At 42.5% G+C, this 22,778-nt stretch overlaps 1 protein-coding gene across 6 annotated transcripts; it reads right to left on the reverse strand.

The window, feature by feature from the left end:
• Window positions 1–225: 225 nt before the first annotated feature.
• Window positions 226–22,089, reverse strand: hycc1 (hyccin PI4KA lipid kinase complex subunit 1). 6 transcript variants are annotated; one of them, XM_029732392.1, is made up of 13 exons: window positions 21,923–22,089; window positions 17,750–17,834; window positions 16,043–16,144; window positions 15,646–15,828; window positions 15,303–15,383; window positions 15,025–15,140; window positions 14,793–14,888; window positions 12,405–12,521; window positions 9,464–9,551; window positions 9,100–9,206; window positions 6,058–6,116; window positions 3,555–3,854; window positions 2,710–2,832 (listed from the first exon to the last, which is right to left on the reverse strand). In XM_029732392.1, the coding sequence occupies exons 2-12, from the start codon at window positions 17,798–17,800 to the stop codon at window positions 3,574–3,576; spliced, it is 1,281 nt and encodes a 426-aa protein (XP_029588252.1). In that variant the 5' UTR covers window positions 17,801–17,834; window positions 21,923–22,089; the 3' UTR covers window positions 2,710–2,832; window positions 3,555–3,573. The 6 variants fall into 6 exon arrangements, 5 of the variants coding, with proteins under 5 accessions (XP_029588249.1, XP_029588250.1, XP_029588252.1 ...); XM_029732393.1 differs by having other exon boundaries at window positions 2,721–2,832; window positions 3,540–3,854; XR_003871690.1 differs by having other exon boundaries at window positions 2,746–2,832; window positions 3,238–3,854.
• Window positions 22,090–22,778: the final 689 nt, after the last annotated feature.

Below are 22,778 nucleotides of genomic sequence, written 5' to 3' on the forward strand. Positions count from 1 at the left end.
GCCATCATGTTAGGATGACTGTTTTTGCTTTTACTCTCCGTGTTCTCACAAGGACGGTAAATCAAGGGAAATTCAGACAAGTGGGAAGAGGACAAAGGCTATTTTAGGGTTAGAATTATGTTTAGGTTAAGGAAACTCGGATTTTTAATGGGAATAAATTATTTGGTCCTCACAAGGAGAGTAAAATAAATGTGTGTATGATGAAGAACAGGGTCAGACATATAGTGAAATATAGAACGATTTTATTCTCAGAGTAGCTCTAGCAGAGCATTATCTTCAGACAGAAAGGCCAAACCAACAACTGAAGTCCAACAACAATATGTACAGATTCATGACATTCCATAAAGCAACAGAATACAGAAACATGATTGTTATTGTTCCACCGTATGAATATAAAACAGATCTAGAACACTGACAGACTGATAGAACACTGGTTCTAGAACAAAGGTTCCAGTAGGGCAGATGTTATTCTGCATTCAGATGTCCAGTAGCACATGACCTACACCCAACACTCTTCTCTCCATCTGCACCACAGCGAACTTCATTGCCACCAAATGGAGTGTGACTGTCATGCAATCATTGACTTCAAATGTTCCGCCAGTAAGCAGTGCGCCTCTCCTCAAAGGGAGCGTGTTCTTTATGTCTGTATCCTCAATTTCCATTATGTTATAAAGCAGGTGATGATAAACCAGAGAACAGACAAACAGTCAAGTTCATGTTAACATCAAATATATATATATATATAATAAGTTAAATCAACCAATCACTCAAAGATCAACCAAACACAACATTACTGTACTGACACTTCAGAGTGGAAAGGGATTGGAGGAGAGGACAGTTTACAGGCCTAATCCCAAACCAACTCCTATAAACCTATTCCCATCTTGTATAAGCATACCAATATTCCCGAGCCCCTATACCCACTACTCCTAGGCCTAGGGGTGTGTTCGGTTTGGTGGTGGTGTGGTTTGGGCGTCAGGCACGTATCGTGCAGGTTTGGGTTGGATTCTTCTTGTGCTTTAACACTGAGGAGATTCAATACGGCTCAAACGACAACTGTCTCTCCCTCCCTCTCGTAGGAAAATACCACATTTATAACCACTGTCTGCCGTACATAGAACACCACAGTTAAAGGTAGACGCAGCAATATGACATCAGCATCGACAACGGGGTGACTTCCCGCTTATGCATATCAATACCGGAAGCAGGTAGGCGCCCCACTGCTTTTGATATATTGTTGCATCTATATTTAAAAACCCAAGTCTCTCAGTCATAGGAAAATTCCACAGTTTACATCATACAAACAGTTTATACATTATCATAAACTTAACAAATCAATTTATTGATCAGAAACATAAATGACCCCAATCAGCTTGTTTGTTGATCAAACCAGGGAGAAAATAACCACAGAAAGATAAATATTGATTCTAGTAGGACGACATCAATCAATACTTTTCACATGTAAACATGAAAGACTTTAATGATTCTTTTTGGTTTCTATCATTTTTGTGGTCTGTCATTTAATCATTTTGTGGAATGCAGAATTATTCAGACTGGATGAATAAATATTTGCTATGGCAACGGGCGTGTGGAGGTCACATTGTGTTAGGGTTCATTCAACCCCTAGTCACTAGGGCCTAGTGCATGATGAGTAAGGAGAGGGGAAAGAGAGGGCATCTGGAAAAAAAGAGTTTCACTAGAGACTGTAGTTATTTCATTTTATTTTTGGGAGTATCACACCTTGTTCATTGCAGCAATCAGCAACCTTTATTCTAAAAACAGTCGCTAACGCTTGATTGCATTCACACTCACATGCAAGCTCACACACACATGCAAGCTCACACACACATGCAAGCTCACACACACCGTACTTGCCCGGTGTTGGGGGCGTGGTCTGGAGGGATGTACAGAAAGCCAAACAGGACAAACAAGAGTCTTAAATACTCCATTTCCAAACCCTCTCAGAAAACAGTCTGTAGATCTGTCTGGAGGTTCTGTAGTTCCAGGGTGGAGGGATGGACACAGGCTCCCTGCTCTCACACCAGGCTCTCACTTTGGAGAGAGAGGAAGGGAAGGAGAGAAGCCGGTTTCTAGAGGGGGCAGCTGTCTTACTGAAGAAGAAGAGAAGGAGATGAAGAATGGTATGGATAGGAAAGAAAGGGGGATGGTGAGGAAAGGAGGGGGATAAGAGGGAATGGGTTCATGAATTTGTGTTCCAGTCCTCCTGGCAGGCTGGGAGTACAGGTCACAGGTACAGGGGCATGGGGTTAGAGGGTTGAGATGGGGTGAGAGCTCAAGAGTTAGAGGTCAGGGTTCACAGGTCGCTCCTAAAGTGCACGCTGATGCTGGGCGAGCGCTGGTTGTGGTTGGGGGTGGGGCTTAGATAGCCTAACTCCTCCTCCTGCAGGCTGCCACTGCACGAATAGCGGCCAGGCTCTGGGTTGCCACGGTTACCCCCGGTGTTGTTTCCCTCAAAGGAGCGGGAGAACACAGCGCTGGCCGTACGCGATAGGCTGCTCAGTGCGCTATGGCTCGGTCCCTTGGGCACCGATTGGCTGGATGTCAGCGTCAGACGTTTGATTGACAGATCCAGGTTCTCGCCCAGGGTCTGCCCCCCTGGAGGACAAGCCTCCTTCTCCTTATGCGACCATCCGCCTAGATGCCACTTCCTGCTTCCTGTCTTGGCCCCTCCCACCCCAGGGGTAACGCTGTTGTTGATAGTGATGGTAGGTGGAGTCAGTGAGTCCGGGCCAGACCCTCCTGTAGGCCACACCCCTTCGTCCACTTCAGAGATATCCATCAACTCGTCCGGGGAACCCAAATCCACTGCGTCTAGAGAGACAAAGAGAGAGGGGTTAGTTTTTGTTAAATGACAGACAGAATAGTAGAGCAGGACAGTGGGCTGGTGCTGACCCTGGTAGTGAGTAAAGACACCTATTTACATGGATGCCATTCAGCTGTACTACAGTTAGTGGTGCTACGATCAGTTAACTTATCAAGTATCAACAGTTAGTAGTTATCTGAGAACAGCAACAGGCAGAGGTCTGGACAGCAGGAGTTGTAGAAAGCAACACACATACCAACCAACCACAAAACACACGACTAACAACTCACATCTGACTGCAATCTACTATCTTATACCAGCAGACAGACAGATAGGCAGGTCCTTCAGACACACTGAACTGATATACATACTGAAATTAAAACAAAATAAATACTGGGGAAGAGACTAATCACCAATCCAGAGCTGCCTATTCTCCTCAGCTGCTGCAACTAACCAATCAGGAGAAAGCAGTCTGTCTCTCCCGGCAACCCAGGGATGTGTTGGAGCTAGTCGTTTTAGAGACCAAAATACCTCCACCCCCCGCCACACACACACACACAGAGAGAGAGAAAATGGATGGAGTGAGTGATGAGGAGGAAGGGATCTCTCAAACTGAGTAAATCGGAGGACATGTCAGGAGGCAACGCAGTGCGGCGAAAGTTAGTCAGCCAACCAATCAACCGTCATGCTTAGAGAAGACCACGCCTCCACACACTGTTACTTAGGTTACCCCGGGGATGGGGAGGGTCTTAGTACTGGGCCCTTCCTGCGGAGGAGGGCCCAGAACTCTCGTCCACCAATCGCCTCACAGACTTCTGCCTCCTGACCTCCTGACCCCTAGGACTGGGGTCGTGGGTGGGGCTGACCTCTGAGGCTGACCCCAGCGGCTCAGGATCGGACTGGGTTAAAGGTCGGGGGTCGCGGGGTCGTAGAGAGTCTCCGTTGGGCATCGTCACACTGATCTCTGGGATGGATGACCCTTGACCTCCAGGGGTCGCCGGGTCACCATCTACACTGACCTCCTGGGACTCTGGGGTCATGGAGATGGAGACAGATATAAAACACACGAAAGACAGATAAGAGACACACACAGACAGTAAAATAAATGTGATGGCAAAAGAAATCCTAGACAAAATCATGATGATCACACAGTATACAGAATATGGTGACACTGCACATGCAGACAGTGACAATGTACAGTTGAAGTCGGAAGTTTACATACACTTAGAGTCATTAAAACTCGTTTTTCAACCACTCCACAAATTTCTTGTTAACAAACTATAGTTTTGGCAAGTTGGTCAAGACTTTGAGCATGATACATTTTCCAATAATTGTTTACAGATAGATTATTTCACTGTATCACAATTCCAGTGGGTCAGAAGTTTACATACACTAAGTTGACTGTGCCTTTAAACAGCTTGGTGAATTCCAGAAAATTATGTCAGGCTTTAGAAGCTTCTGATAAGCTAATTGACATCATTTGAGTCAATTGGAGGTGTACCTATGGATGTATTTCAAGGCCTACCTTCAATCTCAGTGCCTCTTTGCTTGACATCATGGGAAAATCAAAAGAGATCAGCCAAGACCTCAGAAAAACAAAAATGTAGACCTCCACAAGTCTGGTTCATCCTTGGGAGCAATTTCCAAACACCTGAAGGTACCACGTTCATCTGTACAAACAATAGTACGCAAGTATAAACACCATGGGACCACGCAGCCGTCATACCGCTCAGGAAGGAGACGCGTTCTGTCTCCTAGAGATGAACGTACTTTGGTGCGAAAAGTGCAAATCAATCCCAGAACAACAGCAAAGGACCTTGTGAAGATGCTGGAGGAAACGGGTACAAAGTATCTATATCCACAGTAAAACAAGTCCTATATCGACATAACCTGAAAGGCCACTCAGCAAGGAAGAAGCCACTGCTCCAAAACCGCCAAAAAAAGCCAGACTACGGTTTGCAACTGCACATGGGGACAAAGATTGTACTTTTTGGAGAAATGTCCTCTGGTCTGATGAAACAAAAATAGAACTGTTTGGCCATAATGACCATCCTTATGTTTGGAGGAAAAAGGGGAAGGCTTGCAAACTGAAGAACACCATCCCAACCTCGAAGCACGGGGGTGGTAGCATCATGTTGTGGTGGTGCTTTGCTGCAGGAGGGGGATGGTGCACTTTACAATATAGATGGCATCATGAGGTAGGAACATTTTGTGGATATATTGAAGCAATATCTCAAGACATCAGTCAGGAAGTTAAAGCATGGTCACAAATGGGTCTTCCAAATGGACAACGACCCCAAGCGACTTCCAAAGTTGTGGCAAAATGGCTTAAGGACAACAAAGTCAAGGTATTGGAGTGGCCATCACAAAGCCCTGACCTCAATCCTATAGAAAATGTGTGGGCAGAACTGAAAAAGCGTGTGCGAGCAAGGAGGCCTACAAACCTGACTCCGTTACGCTAGTTCTGTCAGGAGGAATGGGCCAAAATTCACCCAACTTATTGTGGGAAGCTTGTGGAAGGCCACCCGAAACGTTTGACCCAAGTTAAACCATTTAAAGGCAATGCTACCAAATACTAATTGAGTGTATGTAAACTTCTGACCCACTGGGAATGTGATGAAAGAAATAAAAGCTGAAAGAAATAATTATCTCTACTATTATTCTGACATTTCACATTCTTAAAATAAAGTGGTGATCTAACTGACCTAAGACAGGGAATTTTTACTAGGATTAAATGTCAGGAATTGTGAAAAACTGAGTTGAAATATATTTGGCTAAGGTGTATGTAAACTTCCGACTTCAACTGTACATGCATGTATAATAATGCATACAGTAAACTATTAAAACAGACGAGGCAGTGATCATGTATAGACAGTAAACATTAAATGTAATAACATGTCTAGGTAACATGTACAGACAGTGATAATGTCTAGGTAACATGTACAGACAGTGATAATGTATAGAGAAGACAGATGAGCAGAGCTGTAGTGAATGATAAGAAGCTAAATAAACGTCCTGATGTGGAGAACCCATGGCATGCTGAACTCCGGTAGAGAGTAGTTAGTAGAGATGGGTGAGCGGAAGGGTCTGGAACTGAGAACCTCTTACTGCAAACAGACAGCCTAATGTCTATAATCACTAGACTAGCTACAGATAATAGGCCAGATACCCTACTGACTCCAAGTTAGCGTTTCTAAACCCACTCTCTGTCTGTCTGTGTGATCGAGCCTTACCATGTCGTTTCCAGCGGTGTCCTCTGATAGAGAGTGACGTGACCGCATTCCGTGAAATCCTACAGGAGGGAATTCACATTCAATTATTAGTAGTTCAAAAGAGGTAAACAGGAAAATCAATATAAAATGCAGTCTATCAAAATCGTCACCATCCATCAAAAAACAATATTTATGTTTACAAATCAAGATCTTATGTTCACATTGAACTGTTATTGAGTGCAATGTGAAAATCCAAAAGACAATTTTCCACTAAAAAAATAACAACAATCTATGAACCTATAACTATAGCTCAAAATGGATACTGTATTTTATTTATTTTGCTCCTTTGCACCCCAGTATCTCTACTTGCACACTCATCTTCTGCACATCTATCACTCCAGTGTTTAATTCCTATATTGTAATTATTTCGCTACTACAACCTATTTATTGCCTTACCTCCCTAATCTTACTTCATTTGCACACACTGTATATAGACTATTGTATTATTGACTGTACGTTTGTTTATTCCATGTGTAACTCTGTGTTGTTGTTTGTGTCGCACTGCTATACTTTATCTTGGCCAGGTCGCAGTTGTAAATGAGAACTTGTTCTCAACTGGCCTACCTGGTTAAATAAAGGTGAAATAAATAAAAATGTACCTAGAGGAAATATACTGTGTAGAGATATATAATAAATATATTTATATTTATTGTATATACATACAGTGCCTTCAGAAAGTATTCACATCCCTTGACTTATTCCACATTGTTGTGTTAGTCGGAATTTAAAATTGATTAAATAGAAGGAAAAAAATGTCTGTCTCTGACCTACACACAATAACCCCATAATGTCAAAGTGGAATTATGTTTTTCAAAATTCTTACAAATGAATTAAAAATGAAAAGCTGAAATGTTTTGAGTCAATAAGTCTCCAACCTCTTTGTTATGGCAAGCCGATAAGTTCAGGAGTAAAAATGTGTTTAACAAGTCACATAATAAGTTGCATGGACTGAGTGCACTAATAGTGCTTAACATGATGTGTTAATGACTACCTCATCTCTGTACCCCACACATACAGATAATTGTAAGGTCCTGGAGTTGAGCAGTGCATTTCAAACACAGATTCAACCACAAAGATCAGGGTGGTTTTCCAATGTCTCACAAAGGCATCCTAATGGTAGATAGGTAAAAATAAAAAAAGCAGACATTGAATATCCCTTTGAGCATGTTGAAGTTATTAATTACACTTTGGATATATAAATATACCAGTCACTACAAAGATACTGTACAGGCCGTCCTTCCTAACTCAGTTGCCGGAGAGGAAGGGAACCGCTCAGGGATTTCACCATGAGGCCAATGGTGACTTTAAAACAGTTAGAGAGTTTAATGTCTGGGATAGAAGAACACTGAGAATGGATCAACATTGTAGTTACTCCACAGTACTAACCGAATTCCCAGAGGGAAATGGAAGCATGTACTGACTAAAAATATTCCAAAACATGCATCCTGTTTACAACGAGCCACTAAAGTAATACTGCAAAAAATGTGACAAAGCAATTCAACTTTTTGTCCTGAAAACAAAGTGTTATGTTTGGGGCAAATCCAATACAACACATTATTGAGTACCACTCTCCATATTTTTAAGAATAGTGGTGGCTGCATCATGTTATTGGTTTGCTTGTAATCATTAAGGACTAGGGAGTTTTTCAGCATAAAAAAAAGAAACAGAATGGGGCTAAGGACAGGCAGAATCCTAGAGGAAAACCTGGTTCAGTCTGCTTTCCACCAGGCACAGAGATGAATTCACCTTTCAGCAGGACAATAACCTACAACACAAGGCCAAATCTACACTGGAGTTGTTTACCAAGAAGACAGTGAATGTTCCTGAGTGGCCGATTTACAGTTTTGACTTAAATCTACTTTAAAAATCTATGGCAAGACCTGAAAATGACTGTCTAGCAATGATCAACAACCAATTTGACAGAGCTTGAAGAATTTTGAAAAGAATAATGGACAAATGTTGCACAATCCAGGTGTGGAAAGCTCTTAGACTTACCCAGAAAGACTCATAGCTGTAATCGCTGCCAAATGTGTTTCTACAAATGATTGACTCAGAGGTGTGAATACTTACGTACACTGAACAAAAATATAAAAACACAACAAGTGTTGGTCCCATGTCTTATGAGCTGAAATAAAAATAACACTTGTTTACATCCCTATTAGTATTTCCTTTGCCAAGATAATTCATCCACTTGACTGGGGTGGCATGTCAAGAAGTTGCTTAAACAGCATGATCATTACACAGGTGTACCTTGTGCTGGGGACAAGGCCACTCTAAAATGTGCAGTTTTGTTACACAACACAATGCTACAGATGTCTCTAGTTTTGAGGGAGCGTGCAATTGGAATGCTGACTGCAGGAATGTCCACCAGAGCTGTTGCCTGAGAATGTAATGTTTTGTAGTACATCCAACTAGCCTCACAACCACAGACTACGTGTACGGCGTCGTGTGGGTGAGTGGTTTGCTGATGTCAACGTTGTGAACAAAGTGCCCCATGGTGGCGGTGGAGTTACGGTATGGGACGGCATAAGCTATGGACAACAAACAATTGCATTTTATTGATGGCAATTTTAATGCACAGAGATACCGTGACAAGATCCTGAGGCCCATTTATTTTTTATGTATCTGTGACCAACAGATGCATATCTGTATTCCCAGTCATGTGTAATGCATGGAGTCCGGCCTAATTTATTTATTTCAACTTACTGATTTCCTTATATGAACTGTAACTCAGTAAAATATTGTAATTTCTTGCAAGTTGCGTTTATATTTTTGTTCAGTATAAACTAGATATCTGTATTTCACTTTCACCCCCAAAAAATACAACTTTTTCATTATGTGATATTGTGTGTAGATGCGTGAGAAAAATAAACAATTTAATCAATTTTGAAGGCAGGCTGTAACACAACAAATGTGGAACAAGTCAAGGGGTATGAATACTTTCTGAAGGCACTGTACATACCTGGAGGAAGTATACTGTGTAGATAGACAGTACATACGTACCTAGAGGAAGTAGGAGTGATCTCCACCTGAATGCTGCGAGCGCCTTCTTTACTAGCGCCAGACTTTAGCGCTGCACACTGTTGGGACGACTTGATGGCATTACCCACCTAAATAACACACACAATGTTAAGTACTGACAACAACCACAGGATGCTCTGTGTGTGTGTGTGTGTGTCTACAGTACTGTTGAAGAACCGCTGCCTGCGGTTTGATGAAGCAGCCTTCAGGATTACAGATTAACATCTCAATGTTTTAACACTGTGGGATTACAGGCACCACATGCACACCCTCTGGTGACATGACATGGGAGAGGTCGGTGTCCTGGCACACACCTGTGTGTGTTTGTGTATGTGATGTCACCCACCAGTAGAGCTTCAGGGTACAGTTCTAGCTGAGCTCGGTACAGAACATCATCCAGCGCCTTGGAACCCAGGTCCATCTCCCCATTACACCTGGAACACACAAACTAATCAACCCTCTCGTTCAAAGGTTTTTTTTTTCTTTTTCCCACCTTTATTTAACCAGGTAGGCCAGTTGAGAACAAGTTGTCATTTACAACTGCAACCTGGCCAAGATAAAGCAAAGCAGTGTGACACAAACAACGCAGAGTTACACATGGAATAAACAAACGTATAGTCAATGACACAATACAAAAAGTCTATATACATACAGTGTGTGCAAATGGCGTGAGGAGGTAAGGCAATAAATAGGCCATAGTGTCAAAGTAATTACAATTTAGCAGATTAACACTGGAGTGATAGATGTGCAGATGATGTGCAAGCAGAAATACTGGTGTGCAAAAGAGCAAAAATTTTAAAAAAAACAATATGGGGATGAGGTAAGTAGATTGGGTGGGCTATTTACAGATGGGCTTTGTGCAGCTGCAGTGATCGGTAAGCTGCTCTTACAGCCGATGCTTAAAGTTAGTGAGGGAAATATAAGTCTCCAACTTCAGTGATTTTTGCAATTCGTTCCAGTCATTGGCAGCAGAGAACTGGAAGAAAAGGCGGCCAAAGTAGGTGTTGGCTTTGGGGATGACCAGTGAGATATACTTGCTGAAGCGCCTGCTATGGGGTGGGTGTTGTTATGGTGGCCAGTGAGCTGAGATAAGGCGGGGCTTTACCTAGCAAAGACTTATAGATGACCTGGAGCCAGTGGGTCTGGTGACAAATATGTTGTGAGAGCCAGCCAACGAGAGTATACAAGTCGCAGTGGTGGGTGATATATGGGGCTTTGGTGACAAAAAGGATGGCACTGTGCTAGACTGCATCCAATTTGCTGAGTAGAGTGTTGGAGGCTATTTTGTAAATGACATCGCCGAAGACGAGGATTGGTAGGATAGTCAGTTTTACGAGGGTATGTTTTAGAGGTCGACCGATTAATCGGAAAGGCCGAATAATTAGGGCCGATTTCAAGTTTTCATAACAATTGGAAATCGTTATTTTTATTTTTTTTACCTTTATTTAATAACTAGGCAAGTCAGTTAAGAACACATTCTTATTTTCAATGACGGCCTAGGAACAGTGGGTTAATTGCCTTGTTCAGGGGCAGAACGACAGATTTTTACCTTGTCAGCTCGGGGATTCAATCTTGCAACCTTACGGTTAACTAGTCCAACGCTCTAACCACCTGCTTTACATTGCACTCCACGAGGAGCCTGCCTGCTACGCGAATGCAGTAAGAAGCCAAGCAGCCAAGTTGCTAGCTAGCATTAAACTTATCTTATAAAAAAAAACAATCAATCATAATCACTAGTTAACTACACATGGTTGATGATATTACTAGTTTATCTAGCCTGTCCTGCGTTGCATATAATCGCTTAGGTACACGTTGCTCCAACCATAAACATCAATGCCTTAATTAAAATCAATACACAAATTTATATTTTTAAACCTGCATATTTAGTTAATATTGCCTGCTAACATGAATTTCTTTTAACTAGGTAAAATGTGTCACTTCTCTTGCAAAGAGAGTCAGGGTATATGCAACAGTTTGGGCCGCCTGGCTCGTTGCGAACTAATTTGCCTGAATTTTACATAATTATGACATTACATTGAAGGTTGTGCAATGTAACAGGAATATTTAGACTTAGGGATGCCACCCGTTAGATAAAATACGTAACGGTTCTGTATTTCACTGACAGAAAAAACGTTTTGTTTTCGAGATGATAGTTTCCGGATTCGACCATATTAATGACCTAAGGCTCGTATTTCGTCGTCTTCGTCGTCGTCGTATAGAGCAGTCTGACTGAATGATGGTAGGCACCAGCAGGCTCGTAAGCAGTGATTGAAACAGCAGTTTCGTGTGTTTGCCAGCAGCCCTTCGCAATGCATTGCGCTGTTTATGACTTCAAGCCTGTCAACTCCCAAGATTAGGCTGGTGTAACCGATGTGAAATGGCTAGCTAGTTAGCGGGTGTGCGCTAATAGCGTTTCAAACGTCACTCGCTCTGAGACTTGGAGTAGTTGTTCCCCTTGCTCTACATGGGTAACGCTGCTTCGAGGGTGGCTGTTGTCGATGTGTTCCTGGATCGAGCCAGGAGGAGCGAGGAGAGGGACGGAAGCTATACTGTTACACTGGCAATACTAAAGTGCCTATAAGAACATCCAATAGTCAAAGGTATATGAAATACAAATCGTATAGAGAGAAGTAGTCCTATAATTCCTATAATAAATACAACCTAAAACTTCTTACCTGGGAATATTGAAGACTTATGTTAAAAGGAACCACCAGCTTTCATATGTTCTCATGTTCTGAGCAAGGCACTTAAACGTTAGCTTTCTTACATGGCACATAATGCACTTTTACTTTCTTCTCCAACACTTTGTTTTTGCATTATTTAAACCAAATTGAACATGTTTCATTATTTATTTGAGGCTAAATTGATTTTATTGATGTATTATATTAAGTTAAAATAAGTGTTCATTCAGTATTGTTGTAATTGTCATTATTACAAATAAAATGAAATAAAATAAAAACAATTATTAAAAAAAAATCTAAAAAATATATTTTTTTATATTTTAAAAAAATGTAAAAGTATATATTTTTTTTAAATACATTTTTTTTTAAATAAAAATAAATAAATACAACTTTTTTTTTTTAAACGGGGAAAAAACGTCTTTAAATTTTTTTTATTATTATTTTTTAAATGGCCGATTAATCGGTATCGGGGTTTTTTGGCCCTCAAATAATCGGTAGCGGCGTTGAAAAATCAGAATCGGTCGACCTCTAGTATGTTTGGCAGCGTGAGTGAAGGAGGCTGGTTTCATGGTTAGAGATAGTGTGTGTGTGTGTGTGTTTTCTCACAGTGCGTAATGTATCCCAGTGATGAGTTGGACCAGGAACTCAGAGGTGACGGTCAGACGAGAGCTGATGCCTTTATACCTCCTTAGCTGTTGCCGCGGGTAACCACAGATACACACCCTGTAGACCAATCACACAACAGAGAATACCATAATTCAACCAATCACAGTACAGAGAATACAGCCACCAACCAGAACACAAATGGCATGCTTTGAGAATTTCTTCATAAAAGACCAGTATGATTTGAAAAATCCATGCCATTCGTCCCACTGTAGCTCAGTTGGTAGAGCATGGCGCTTGCAACGCCAGGGTTGTGGGTTCGATTCCCACGGGGGGCCAGTATTTAAAAATGTAATAAAATGTATGCACTCTACTGTAAGTCGCTCTGGATAAGACTAAATGACTAAAATGTAATGTAAATGTAAAGCCATCCATAATATACTGTTGTGTTTCTTCAAGCAGCCAGATTCCTCTAGATCAGTGGTTCCCAAACTTTTTATAGTCCCATACCCCTTCAAACATTCAACCTCCAGCTGCACTGTGAGAAAACAGCACCAGGGTCAGCGCACTCAAATGTTTTTTTTTGCCATCATTGTAAACCTGCCACACACCACATTTATTACACATAAGAATGAGTGTGAGTCTGTCACAACCCGGCTCGTGGGAAGTGACAAAGAGCTCTTATAGGACCAGGGCACAAATAATAATAATAATACAATAACCAATAATTTTGCTCTTTATTTAACCATCTTACAGATAAAACCTTATTTGTTCATCAAAAATTGTGAATAAATCACCACAGGTTAATGAGAAAGCTGTGCTTGAAAGGATTCACATAACTCTGCAATGTTGGGTTGTATTGGAGAGAGTCTCAGTCTTAAATCATTTTCCACACACAGTCTGTGCCTGCATTTAGTTTTCATGCTAGTGAGGGCCGAGAATCCACTCTCACATAGGTACGTGGTTGCAAATGGCATCAGTGTCTTAACAGTGCGATTTGCCAAGGCAAGAAACTCTAAGCGCAGCCCTATCCAGAAATCTGACAGTGTCTTCTGATTAAATTCAATTTTCACAGAACCGCTTGTTGCAATTTCAATGAGGCTCTCTTGTTCAGATATCGGTAAGTGGACTGGAGGTATGGCATGAAAGGGATAACGAATCCAGTTGTTTGTTTTGTCCGTTTCTGGAAAGTACCTGCTTAATTGCGCACCCAACTCACTCAGGTGCTTCGCTATATCACATTTGACATTGTCCGTAAGCTTGAGTTCATTTGCACACAAACAAAAATCATACAATGATGGAAAGACCTGTGTGTTGTCCTTGTCAATGCAGACAGAGAAGAGCTCCAACTTCTTAATCATAGCCTCAATTTTGTCCCGCACATTGAATATAGTTGTGGAGAGTCGCTGTAATCCTAGATTCAGATCATTCAGGCGATAAAAAAACATCACCCAGACAGGCCAGTCGTGTGAGAAACTCGTCATCATGCAAGCGGTCAGACAAGTGAAAATGATGGTCAGTAAAGAAAACTTTAAGCTCGTCTCTCAATTTTTAAAAACGTGTCAATACTTTGCCCCTTGACAACCAGCGCACTTCTGTATGTTGTAAAAGCGTTACATGGTCGCTGCCCATATCATTGCATAGTGCAGAAAATACACGACAGTTCAGGGGCCTTGCTTTAATAAAGTTAACCATTTTCACTGTAGTGTCCAAAACTTCTTTCAATCTATCAGGCATTCCCTTGGCAGCAAGAGGCTCTCAGTGGATGCTGCAGTGTACCCAAGTGGCATCAGGAGCAACTGCTTGCACACACGTTACCACTCCACTATGTCTCCCTGTCATGGCTTTTGTGCCATCAGTACAGATACCAACATAAGTAGCAGATACGTTTGGCTACATACGGGCTGTTAATGAAATTCCCACAAGAGACTAACGGTTAATGTGATTGGATGTTCATTATTAGGCTACCTGTATTTGACATTGTGTTGTTATTTTTGCTGAACACTAGATGGTTTAATTTTGTCAGTGAAACGAGGCTACTCGGGTGACAATTTTTTTTTTTTAACTCAACCAAACGTGAATCGCATTTTTATTTGGCGCAGCCCCGATGGCATTGAACGCAACCTAGTTTTGGAATACCTGCTCTAAGGCAAAGAGTAGAACAGCAGTGAGCTGATCACCTCTCTGTCTCTCTTTAGCTCAGTATTCATCACACTAATGATCAACCACTGCCAGCAGATGAACAACTCCTCAAACAGAGACCTCGTGTGTGTGTGTGTGTGTCCTAGGCTCTGAGGGAAAGTGGTAGTATCTTGGCCCAGTTCTCCGCTAAAGACTTTAAGAGGATCAAATAAGCGGATGCTGGCAGGGGAGTCTGTGTGTGTGTGTTACCTGGAGCTGAGCTGGCAGAGGGACTGCAGAGATGAGGAGGTCATGTAGCTGAGAGCTGCATTGTAACACAGCAGCAGGAAGGTCAGCACCTCGAACCTACACACACACACACACACACACACACACACACACGTTAACATAAACCAAGATCTTAAACACTTCAGCCAAATTGCCATTAAAGAAATATATCACACTGCAGCCCAGCTCCAATTCAACCATAACTCTGTCTGACCTGTTCTGAGCCGTGAAGGTTTCTCTCTGTAGGTGAGGCCCGCTGTACACCACTCTACGCAGCCCGTGATTAGCTAGAGCCCCTTCCGTCAACGCCAGGGAGCCAATGGTGGAGGGCTGGGGGAAGGGTTTATTCATATTACTAACTTGATCTATAAAAAGTTATTTAAAGATGGTAATGGATTATAAACTCTTTCACCTAGGGAGGATTTAATAGTTAGCCAACTCCATCCATATACCATGTTCATCGAGAAAGACTAACTTAAAAGGTGTACTTACCTCATGGTAGACTGAGGGTTTGGAGAGGGAGGGGACAGTGAAAGAAAGGACTTTACTCTGTCCATCCTTATCTACAATCTCCTACAGAGAGAAAGACAGAGAGAGAATGTCAGTGTGTGGGCGAGGGAAATAAAAGCTATTTTAAAAAGTACACCTTAAAGTGTCTGTCTGTCTGTCTGTCAATGTCAGGATGAGTAATAGCTGGGACAGGATGCTGAATGACAGCTGACCTACTCTGCTATTCTGAGACAGACAGAGAGCGACAGAGAGAAAAAGCCCTAATTGCTAAGCCCCCCACACCCTCCTGAAAGTGTGTGTGTTAGACTGTGTGTGTGTATCTCACCAGATTATATATCCCCAGTAGCAGGGCCTCTATACAGCCGGAGGTATGTGGGTCCCTGGCTGCAGACGGAGCGAGGAGGAGGGACCAGAGCAGCTCAGGGAGGAACTGGAGAACAAACCGCTGCAGCCGTGGCTCTCCGCTACGATAGAACTCAAACAACTGGTGACACACTGGCTCCAACAACTAGAAGAGAGACATAGAGGAGAGGGTTTGAGGGAGATTTCGCTTTTTGAAGTTTTAGCTTAGTTCTGTTAAATACCTAGATTGTTAGTGTTTCATTAGCTGGATATGTAGCAAAGTCCAGAAGCTCCTGGCGAGCATTTTTGCAGAATGTAGCAATGCTAGTGGAAACGGATTGTACCAGTGCATGCATTAACGTTGTATGTGTAGTACGTACGTCACTGTAGTTCTCCCTGATGACTTTGTAGAGCGCTGGGACCAGGGAGCCTTTCTCCTTCAGAGACGCTGCGTAGCTGGACACTGCACTGTCAGGGAGGGTCTATAAACAATCATACAGATCAACACTCTGTACCTGGAGCAACCTTGAAATAACAGGTAACTGTGTGTGTACTAAGCCCACACATCTACGCTTGTGTGTGTGCTGACAGACAGACAGAGATACAGTGAATACTGATGAGGTGACAGTGACACTGGCTCTCCCCTAACACACATACACAAACACACCAGGGTTTCTGTTAGGAAAATGTGGCGTCAGACAGCAGAATTTAATTTTCTTGACCCATATTCATTGGGTGCATAACCCACTAGGGCGTCCACCCACGGTGTTCAGAATGACAGAAATCACACTTAGATTATGGTAATGCATCTTAACAGAACATGCAACTCGAGGATGCAACGGCGTGCTTCCTTCTTACCGAACTCTGAGGCATACTTTGAAGATGTACTTTTCCTCAGCCAACAAGACAAGTAACGAACAGCAAAATCACTAGCCTATCCCCCATAGTATAAAAGTTGACCTATTCTACTGGTCAGTTTGTCGTTCTGTGCGAGAAAGAAATAGCCTATTCCAAACAGATTCTAGGACAGTTGTGGGACAACCAGTAGGCCTACACCAAAACATCTTTAAAAAGGAGGCTGAAGCAACAGATCAGAACATTTAGCATAAAAATGTTGATAAACTATTATTTCTTCACAGTATAAGCTCATCAATGCACACAAGGCAGAATGCTAAGCGTGAATGTTCGTTGCATAATGCAATTAGCGGGAAAACAGTTGTCAAAAGCACACCGCACGTCAGCAGTTTCATATGACAGATGGAAATATCATTTAGAAATGTCGAAAAATGGGAGATCTAAAGATGCAACTAGCATTGGTTGCTAATATGACAAGGATGGAAGTTTGGCTACTGGACAATGAAAGAAAGTTGATTTGAAAACCAATAGCTACTGGTTTCAATGGCATATGGAAGTTTTTATAAAATACTTTTGGCTAGGCTACTTTGAAGCAAGGTAAGATATGCCTCATAATATTACGTAAAATGTTCAGGTTTCAAACCATTAAGAATGTGTTTTCAAAATGCATACTGCCTCCAGCTCATTGTAAAGCGGTGTGTGATGGACTAAAGCATGCCTATCATTGTCTATGTACTTGAATGGCGAATGGGAAGCAAGCTTCAATTACCAGTTGAGAAATAAAAAAAGTATATATTTTTAATCGTAGACATCAAAACTGTTTTAAAGACGCGATGGCATTTGCAATTGTTGTGTAATGATTGGGCTTATAAAAGCATGCTTTACCCCATTAGCAACGAACGAGCTGTGTGATGAGCTGTAGCAGCAGCTCTCGCGCTGTATGACAGATTTTCCGCTCATATACAGGCTCTGTATCCGTTTGCTGTTCGTGTGATAAATAAGACACGTAATGACCAACGAAAATACACACGCACCAATTTAATTACACAAAATTATGCAAATTAACCTAGAGACCGATAGATTGGTCAAATGCATTTCCAGCGACTGGTATTTCCATCATTGAATAGGCTAAAAGTCATTATTTTTCTATGGGATTTTTAGCCTGTGACAATTTTATTTATGGGTTTGGGGGGGGGGGGGTAAAAGCTTAAACCTGACTGACAGACACACACCTTAAACTCTGACAGCCACTCCTCCACCACTCCTTGGTCCATAGCCAACATCTTCCCTCATCTGCTGCTGTGGACACACCTCTACCTGGGAAGCAAAGAGACACTGCTGTAAATACACTCACAAACTAAGACAGACACACAACACAAAATCCATCTCTCTTTCCCCTCACTCTCCCGCAGTTACAGCGTCACACAATCTCTGCTGTTTCTCACCTCTCTCACTATCAACAGCACTCTCCCTCGCTCTCTCCTTATAATGTTACTTCAGGCCTTCTCGCAGTTACATAAGAGTGTGTGTGTGTGTGTGTGTGAGAAAGGGAGGAAAACAGTGCTAAGCCCCCACTCCCCCATCCGTTTCTCCATCCCTCCCCCTCATGGAGTTGATATGTTTGTTCAAGACAATGAAGTACAGCACGACATCTGTGTGGTGTGTGTGTGTGTGTGTGTGTGTGTGTGTGAGATGTCACACAAACACAACACATTGGTCTGGTTCCACGAGACTACACACACAAAGTCACACACACACACAGCTCCTCGCATGGTATAAACAGAGCTAGATGAATCATGAAAATATCATCCATCCACAGTGTGTTCCATGAGCTCAGATCTGGCCTATTAGACTAGAAGACATAATGACCAAACGTTGACCATGGTACCGGGGGATCACTGAGCTACAGCAGCATGTAAAGTGTTGCTCCCATGTTTCATGAGCTGATATAAATTAGCACAGAAATGTTCCATAAACACAAAAAGCTTATTTCTCTCAAATGTTGTGCACAAATTTGTTTACATCCCCGTTAGTGAGCATTTCCCCTTTGCCAAGATAAATCCATCCACTTGACAGGTGTGGCATATCAAGAAGCTGATTAAACAGCATGATCATTACAATGTGCAGTTTTGTCACAACACAATGGCACAGATGTCTCAAGTTAAAGGAGCGTGCAATTGGCATATTGACTGGAGGAATGTCCACCAGAGCTGTTGTCAAATAATTTCATGTTAATCTCTCTACCATAAGCCGCCTCCAATGTCACTTTAGCAGTATGTCCAACCGACCTCACAACCACAGACCATGTGAATGGCGTCGTGTGGGGGAGCCGTTTGTTGATGTAAACGTTGTAAACAAACAGAGTGCCCCATGGTGGTCGTGGGGTTATGGTTATGGAGAGGACAATGAACACAATTGCATTTTACCAATGGAAATTTGACTGCACAAAAATACTGTAACGAAATCCTGAGGCCCATTGTGAGGCCCATTTTCTATGACAACAGATGCATATCTGTATTCCCAGTCATGTGAAATCCATAGATTAGGGCTTAATACATTTATTTAAATTGACCGATTTCCTCATTATGAATTGTAACTCAGTACAAATCTTTGAAATTGTTGCATTTTGCGTTTATATTTTTGTTAGTATAGGTGGAGACACAGTGGAGTGTTGCGAGGCGGCTGGTCAATATTGCCCAACACCAAACAGGAACGTGGGCGTGTGTGTGTGTGTGTATTCTAATATTCACCTCCATGTTTCACAAAACCTGTTTCAGAGAGCCTGCCAACCGGTTATAACTGCAATCACAAAGACTCCATTCACGGTCTCACACACACTGACCTCTAGGTTCCTACCACAGAGCTTAAAACAGGCAGCCTCTCCTCATAATCCTCTCTATTTAAACAACACATTCCTCTGCTAGTTTACACTTCTAATCCTCTCTCTCTGTGTGTGTGTGTGTGTGTGTGGTTCGAGTGGTACAGTAAGCCCAAACAAGAGTAGCAGCCAAACAACCTTTAACATCAATAGGCCAGCCACACAACACTCCAGGTGGATGCTAGCTCCACACACACACCAGGTGGATGCTAGCTCCACACACACACCAGGTGGATGCTAGCTCCACACACACACACCAGGTGGATGCTAGCTCCACACACACTCCAGGTGGATGCTAGCTCCACATACACACCAGGTGGATGCTAGCTCCACACACACACCAGGTGGATGCTAGCTCCACACACACTCCAGGTGGATGCTAGCTCCACACACACTCCAGGTGGATGCTAGCTCCACACACACACCAGGTGGATGCTAGCTCCACACACACACACCAGGTGGATGCTAGCTCCACACACACACACCAGGTGGATGCTAGCTCCACAGTAGTAGTTTCTTCTCCATCTATCAATCACAGTACCAATACCATCAAACACAGCCTATCAGAAACAAGCTAACAGACAGCACAGCCAATCACATACTCTTACACTGGCTAACTGGAGAACAAGCTCATTTGAATCAACGTTATGACACAACACACTACTTACTGCGCTGTCAGCAAGAGACCTTTTATCGCAAGACTGTATACCAACGCACACAGAACAGACACATCCACCCACCCACTCCTCCTAAACAACTCACTAACTATGACATCTCTTTCCAATACATAGACCTACTCACACTATGATGCGTCCCAATTCTCTGTCCTTTCAAAGAATGCACTCCTCCCCACGCACTTAAAAACAATGGGTTGGTGTAAGCAAGGGCTAGCCGTGTTCAAAGCAAGTTTCCACCATATTTCTTACACCAGTCTTATTCCTTATGAATCAAGGAAGTGAACAAGTAAAAAATGGACAGGGCAAGCCAAGGGCTGCTCTGGCATGTTATCAGACTGGAGCAAAAGCCAGGAAGTGAATGGACCAATCAGAACACCCTGTTTTGGAGAGCTTGGAGGAAAGAAGGAAGAGCTGCCCGAGCCGCTTTTTCCTGTGTTACAGGGTAAAACACACACGGCAGCCATATAATTGTGCCATGCCTTAGAGGAAACAGTGGCGAGAAAGAGAGCGAGAAAGAAAGAGCGCTGTAGCCCAAATGAGGTGAAGGAATGTCCAGAAAATAGTCTACATTATCCTCATACTCACTCACACGAGTACACACACAATCCTAGCAGATCTGCCTCTTCTTTCGAAATAATGCCCCTGCTTTGCTAACCTCTTACTTCCTCCAGACTTCCTCCCCTCATCGCTCAATCACCCGATTCTGCAGAATCCGCACCCCCCCTTCCCTGCAGTAGTTTCTCTGCCAGCAGCAGTAGTGTGCCTAACTCTTATTAGTAGCTGTGTGTGTGTGGTCTGATAGCTGTGGGTTCTGAGAGAGAAAGCAGACAGGCTGGAATCCTCTTATAGCAGCCTACACTCCTGTTCTCTCTCCCTTCATCCCCCTCTGTCTCAGGTAACTATAGGCTCGGCCCTGATCATATTTACAGAGAGCTCTCTCCTCATACTGCTGTTTGGCAAACTGTCCTATCTTTTGTATAGCAGACGGACTGTGTGCGCGTGTACCATCCTACAGAGGTTCCACTGCATTAGAGCCGTGTTTCTCGCCAGTCTCTAGGGCTTTACTGAGGAAAGCTGCGTCACATGTCAGCTATTGCAAAAAATCTGAACAATGCATTACTCAACCTGCCCGACAGGCAGGGGAGCGAGCGCGCACACACACATACACGTGTGTGTGTGTGTGTGTGTGTGTGTAACAGCAACATTGATAATGAAACAAAGGATTTTAATCTAACATTATTGACAGAGCGAACACAGACACAACTGGCTAAAGACTAAAGACTCAGCACAGGGAACACGCCTATGTCTATGTGGTGTCCACCACTGATCGATCCTACAGGACTATTGATCAGCGTACTGCCGCCACAATATCCACCGGCAGAAACCCTAAGCAGTAGATAGACCATCACTATAAACATCATCCTTGTCATCATCATTTAGCTACATCATGTGGAGACTAAACCACTGACTGACTGAAAAGGGTACTACTTGAAATTAGACTAGGGGTACTTGCTAGCTAACCAGAAGACGAGCTGAGGGACAACCTTTTTGACAGCCTTCTGGCTAAGGAAGCTAGCTGCCTGTCCTGGGCTTGTCAGGCCAATGAGAGTTAAACCTGCTAGCTAGCTTGCTGGCCAACGTAGGTGTCTACATACAAACTGTTGCTATTTAACTATTATCGCAAACTACTTTGTGTGAGGTCGCTTGCAGCAGATCTAGCTAATTTATATGCTTTTGAGCTCGACATAATCTCTAACCGAATCTGCCAGGTTTCAAACTGAAAATGTGCATGCAGAAAGTGCTCTCCAAGAAGACGAACTAGCTGGCTGGAAAGTTGTTTGTTTACTTACTATCATGCTATCTCGAGATTTCCTTTGTCTCCAAGTCCTCTATTGTTCCGTCCGAGGAAATAGGTAGATATCAATTACTCCATAAAGACACTAGCAAGCTAAATCATTAATCAACATCAAAACCTCCATTTTCATTTACTCCCAACACTCGCCAACACTAAAGTGAACTCGAGAATGACTAATTCGGAAGGGCAGGCCTGTAAGCCAATGGTTAAGCAGTATAAAAAGTAAGAACCGCGCCTCCAGAAATAGCGACCAATTACATTTGGTGTAGGGGCGGGACATAATAATTTTCACAAATAGGGTAGATTGTCGCTGTCATCGCTGTTTGACAGTCCGGTCATAGTTATATGATTTATGACCTTTGTGTTTTAGCTATCATATCTTATAGTTGTAACTTTTAAATGAAACTTTGATATGTGATTTTAAAAGGGAAAGTATACTATGTTCCATATCAAATCAAATCAAATAAATGTGTATTTGTCACATGCGCCGAATACAACAGGTGTAGACTTTACAGTGAAATGCTTCCTTACAATCCGTTAACCAACAATGCAGTTTTAAGAAAAATACAAAAAAAGTAAGAGATAAGAAAAACAAACAATTAAGGAGCAGCAGGAAATAACAATAGCGGGGCTATATACAGTGGGTACCGGTTCAGAGTCAATGTGTCAATTTGCGGGGAACCGGTGTCGAGGTAATTGAGGATAATACCAGAGTAGCAGCTTTGTTGTCAAATCTTTAAATGGTATGTATTTATAATATGCTGGATTATAAATTGTATTTACATGGTTACTGCAGGGTCCATTATATAAAAATGTTATGGTAGGTCTGTAATAATAATTATAAACTGGGT

Source organism: Salmo trutta, chromosome 34 (genome assembly GCF_901001165.1).
Source record: "Salmo trutta chromosome 34, fSalTru1.1, whole genome shotgun sequence".
Taxonomy (NCBI): Eukaryota; Metazoa; Chordata; class Actinopteri; order Salmoniformes; family Salmonidae; genus Salmo; species Salmo trutta.

Bases quoted from the DNA above. Each gene is read 5' to 3' on its own strand.
- hycc1 (XM_029732389.1), bottom strand. From the start codon at position 17,800: ATGTTGGCTATGGACCAAGGAGTGGTGGAGGAGTGGCTGTCAGAGTTT. The intron at 16,145-17,749 runs GTGTGTGTCTGT...GATTGTTTATAG, and splicing joins AGTGGCTGTCAGAGTTTAAG to ACCCTCCCTGACAGTGCAGT. The intron at 15,829-16,042 runs GTACGTACTACA...TCTCTCTTCTAG, and splicing joins TCAGGGAGAACTACAGTGAC to TTGTTGGAGCCAGTGTGTCA.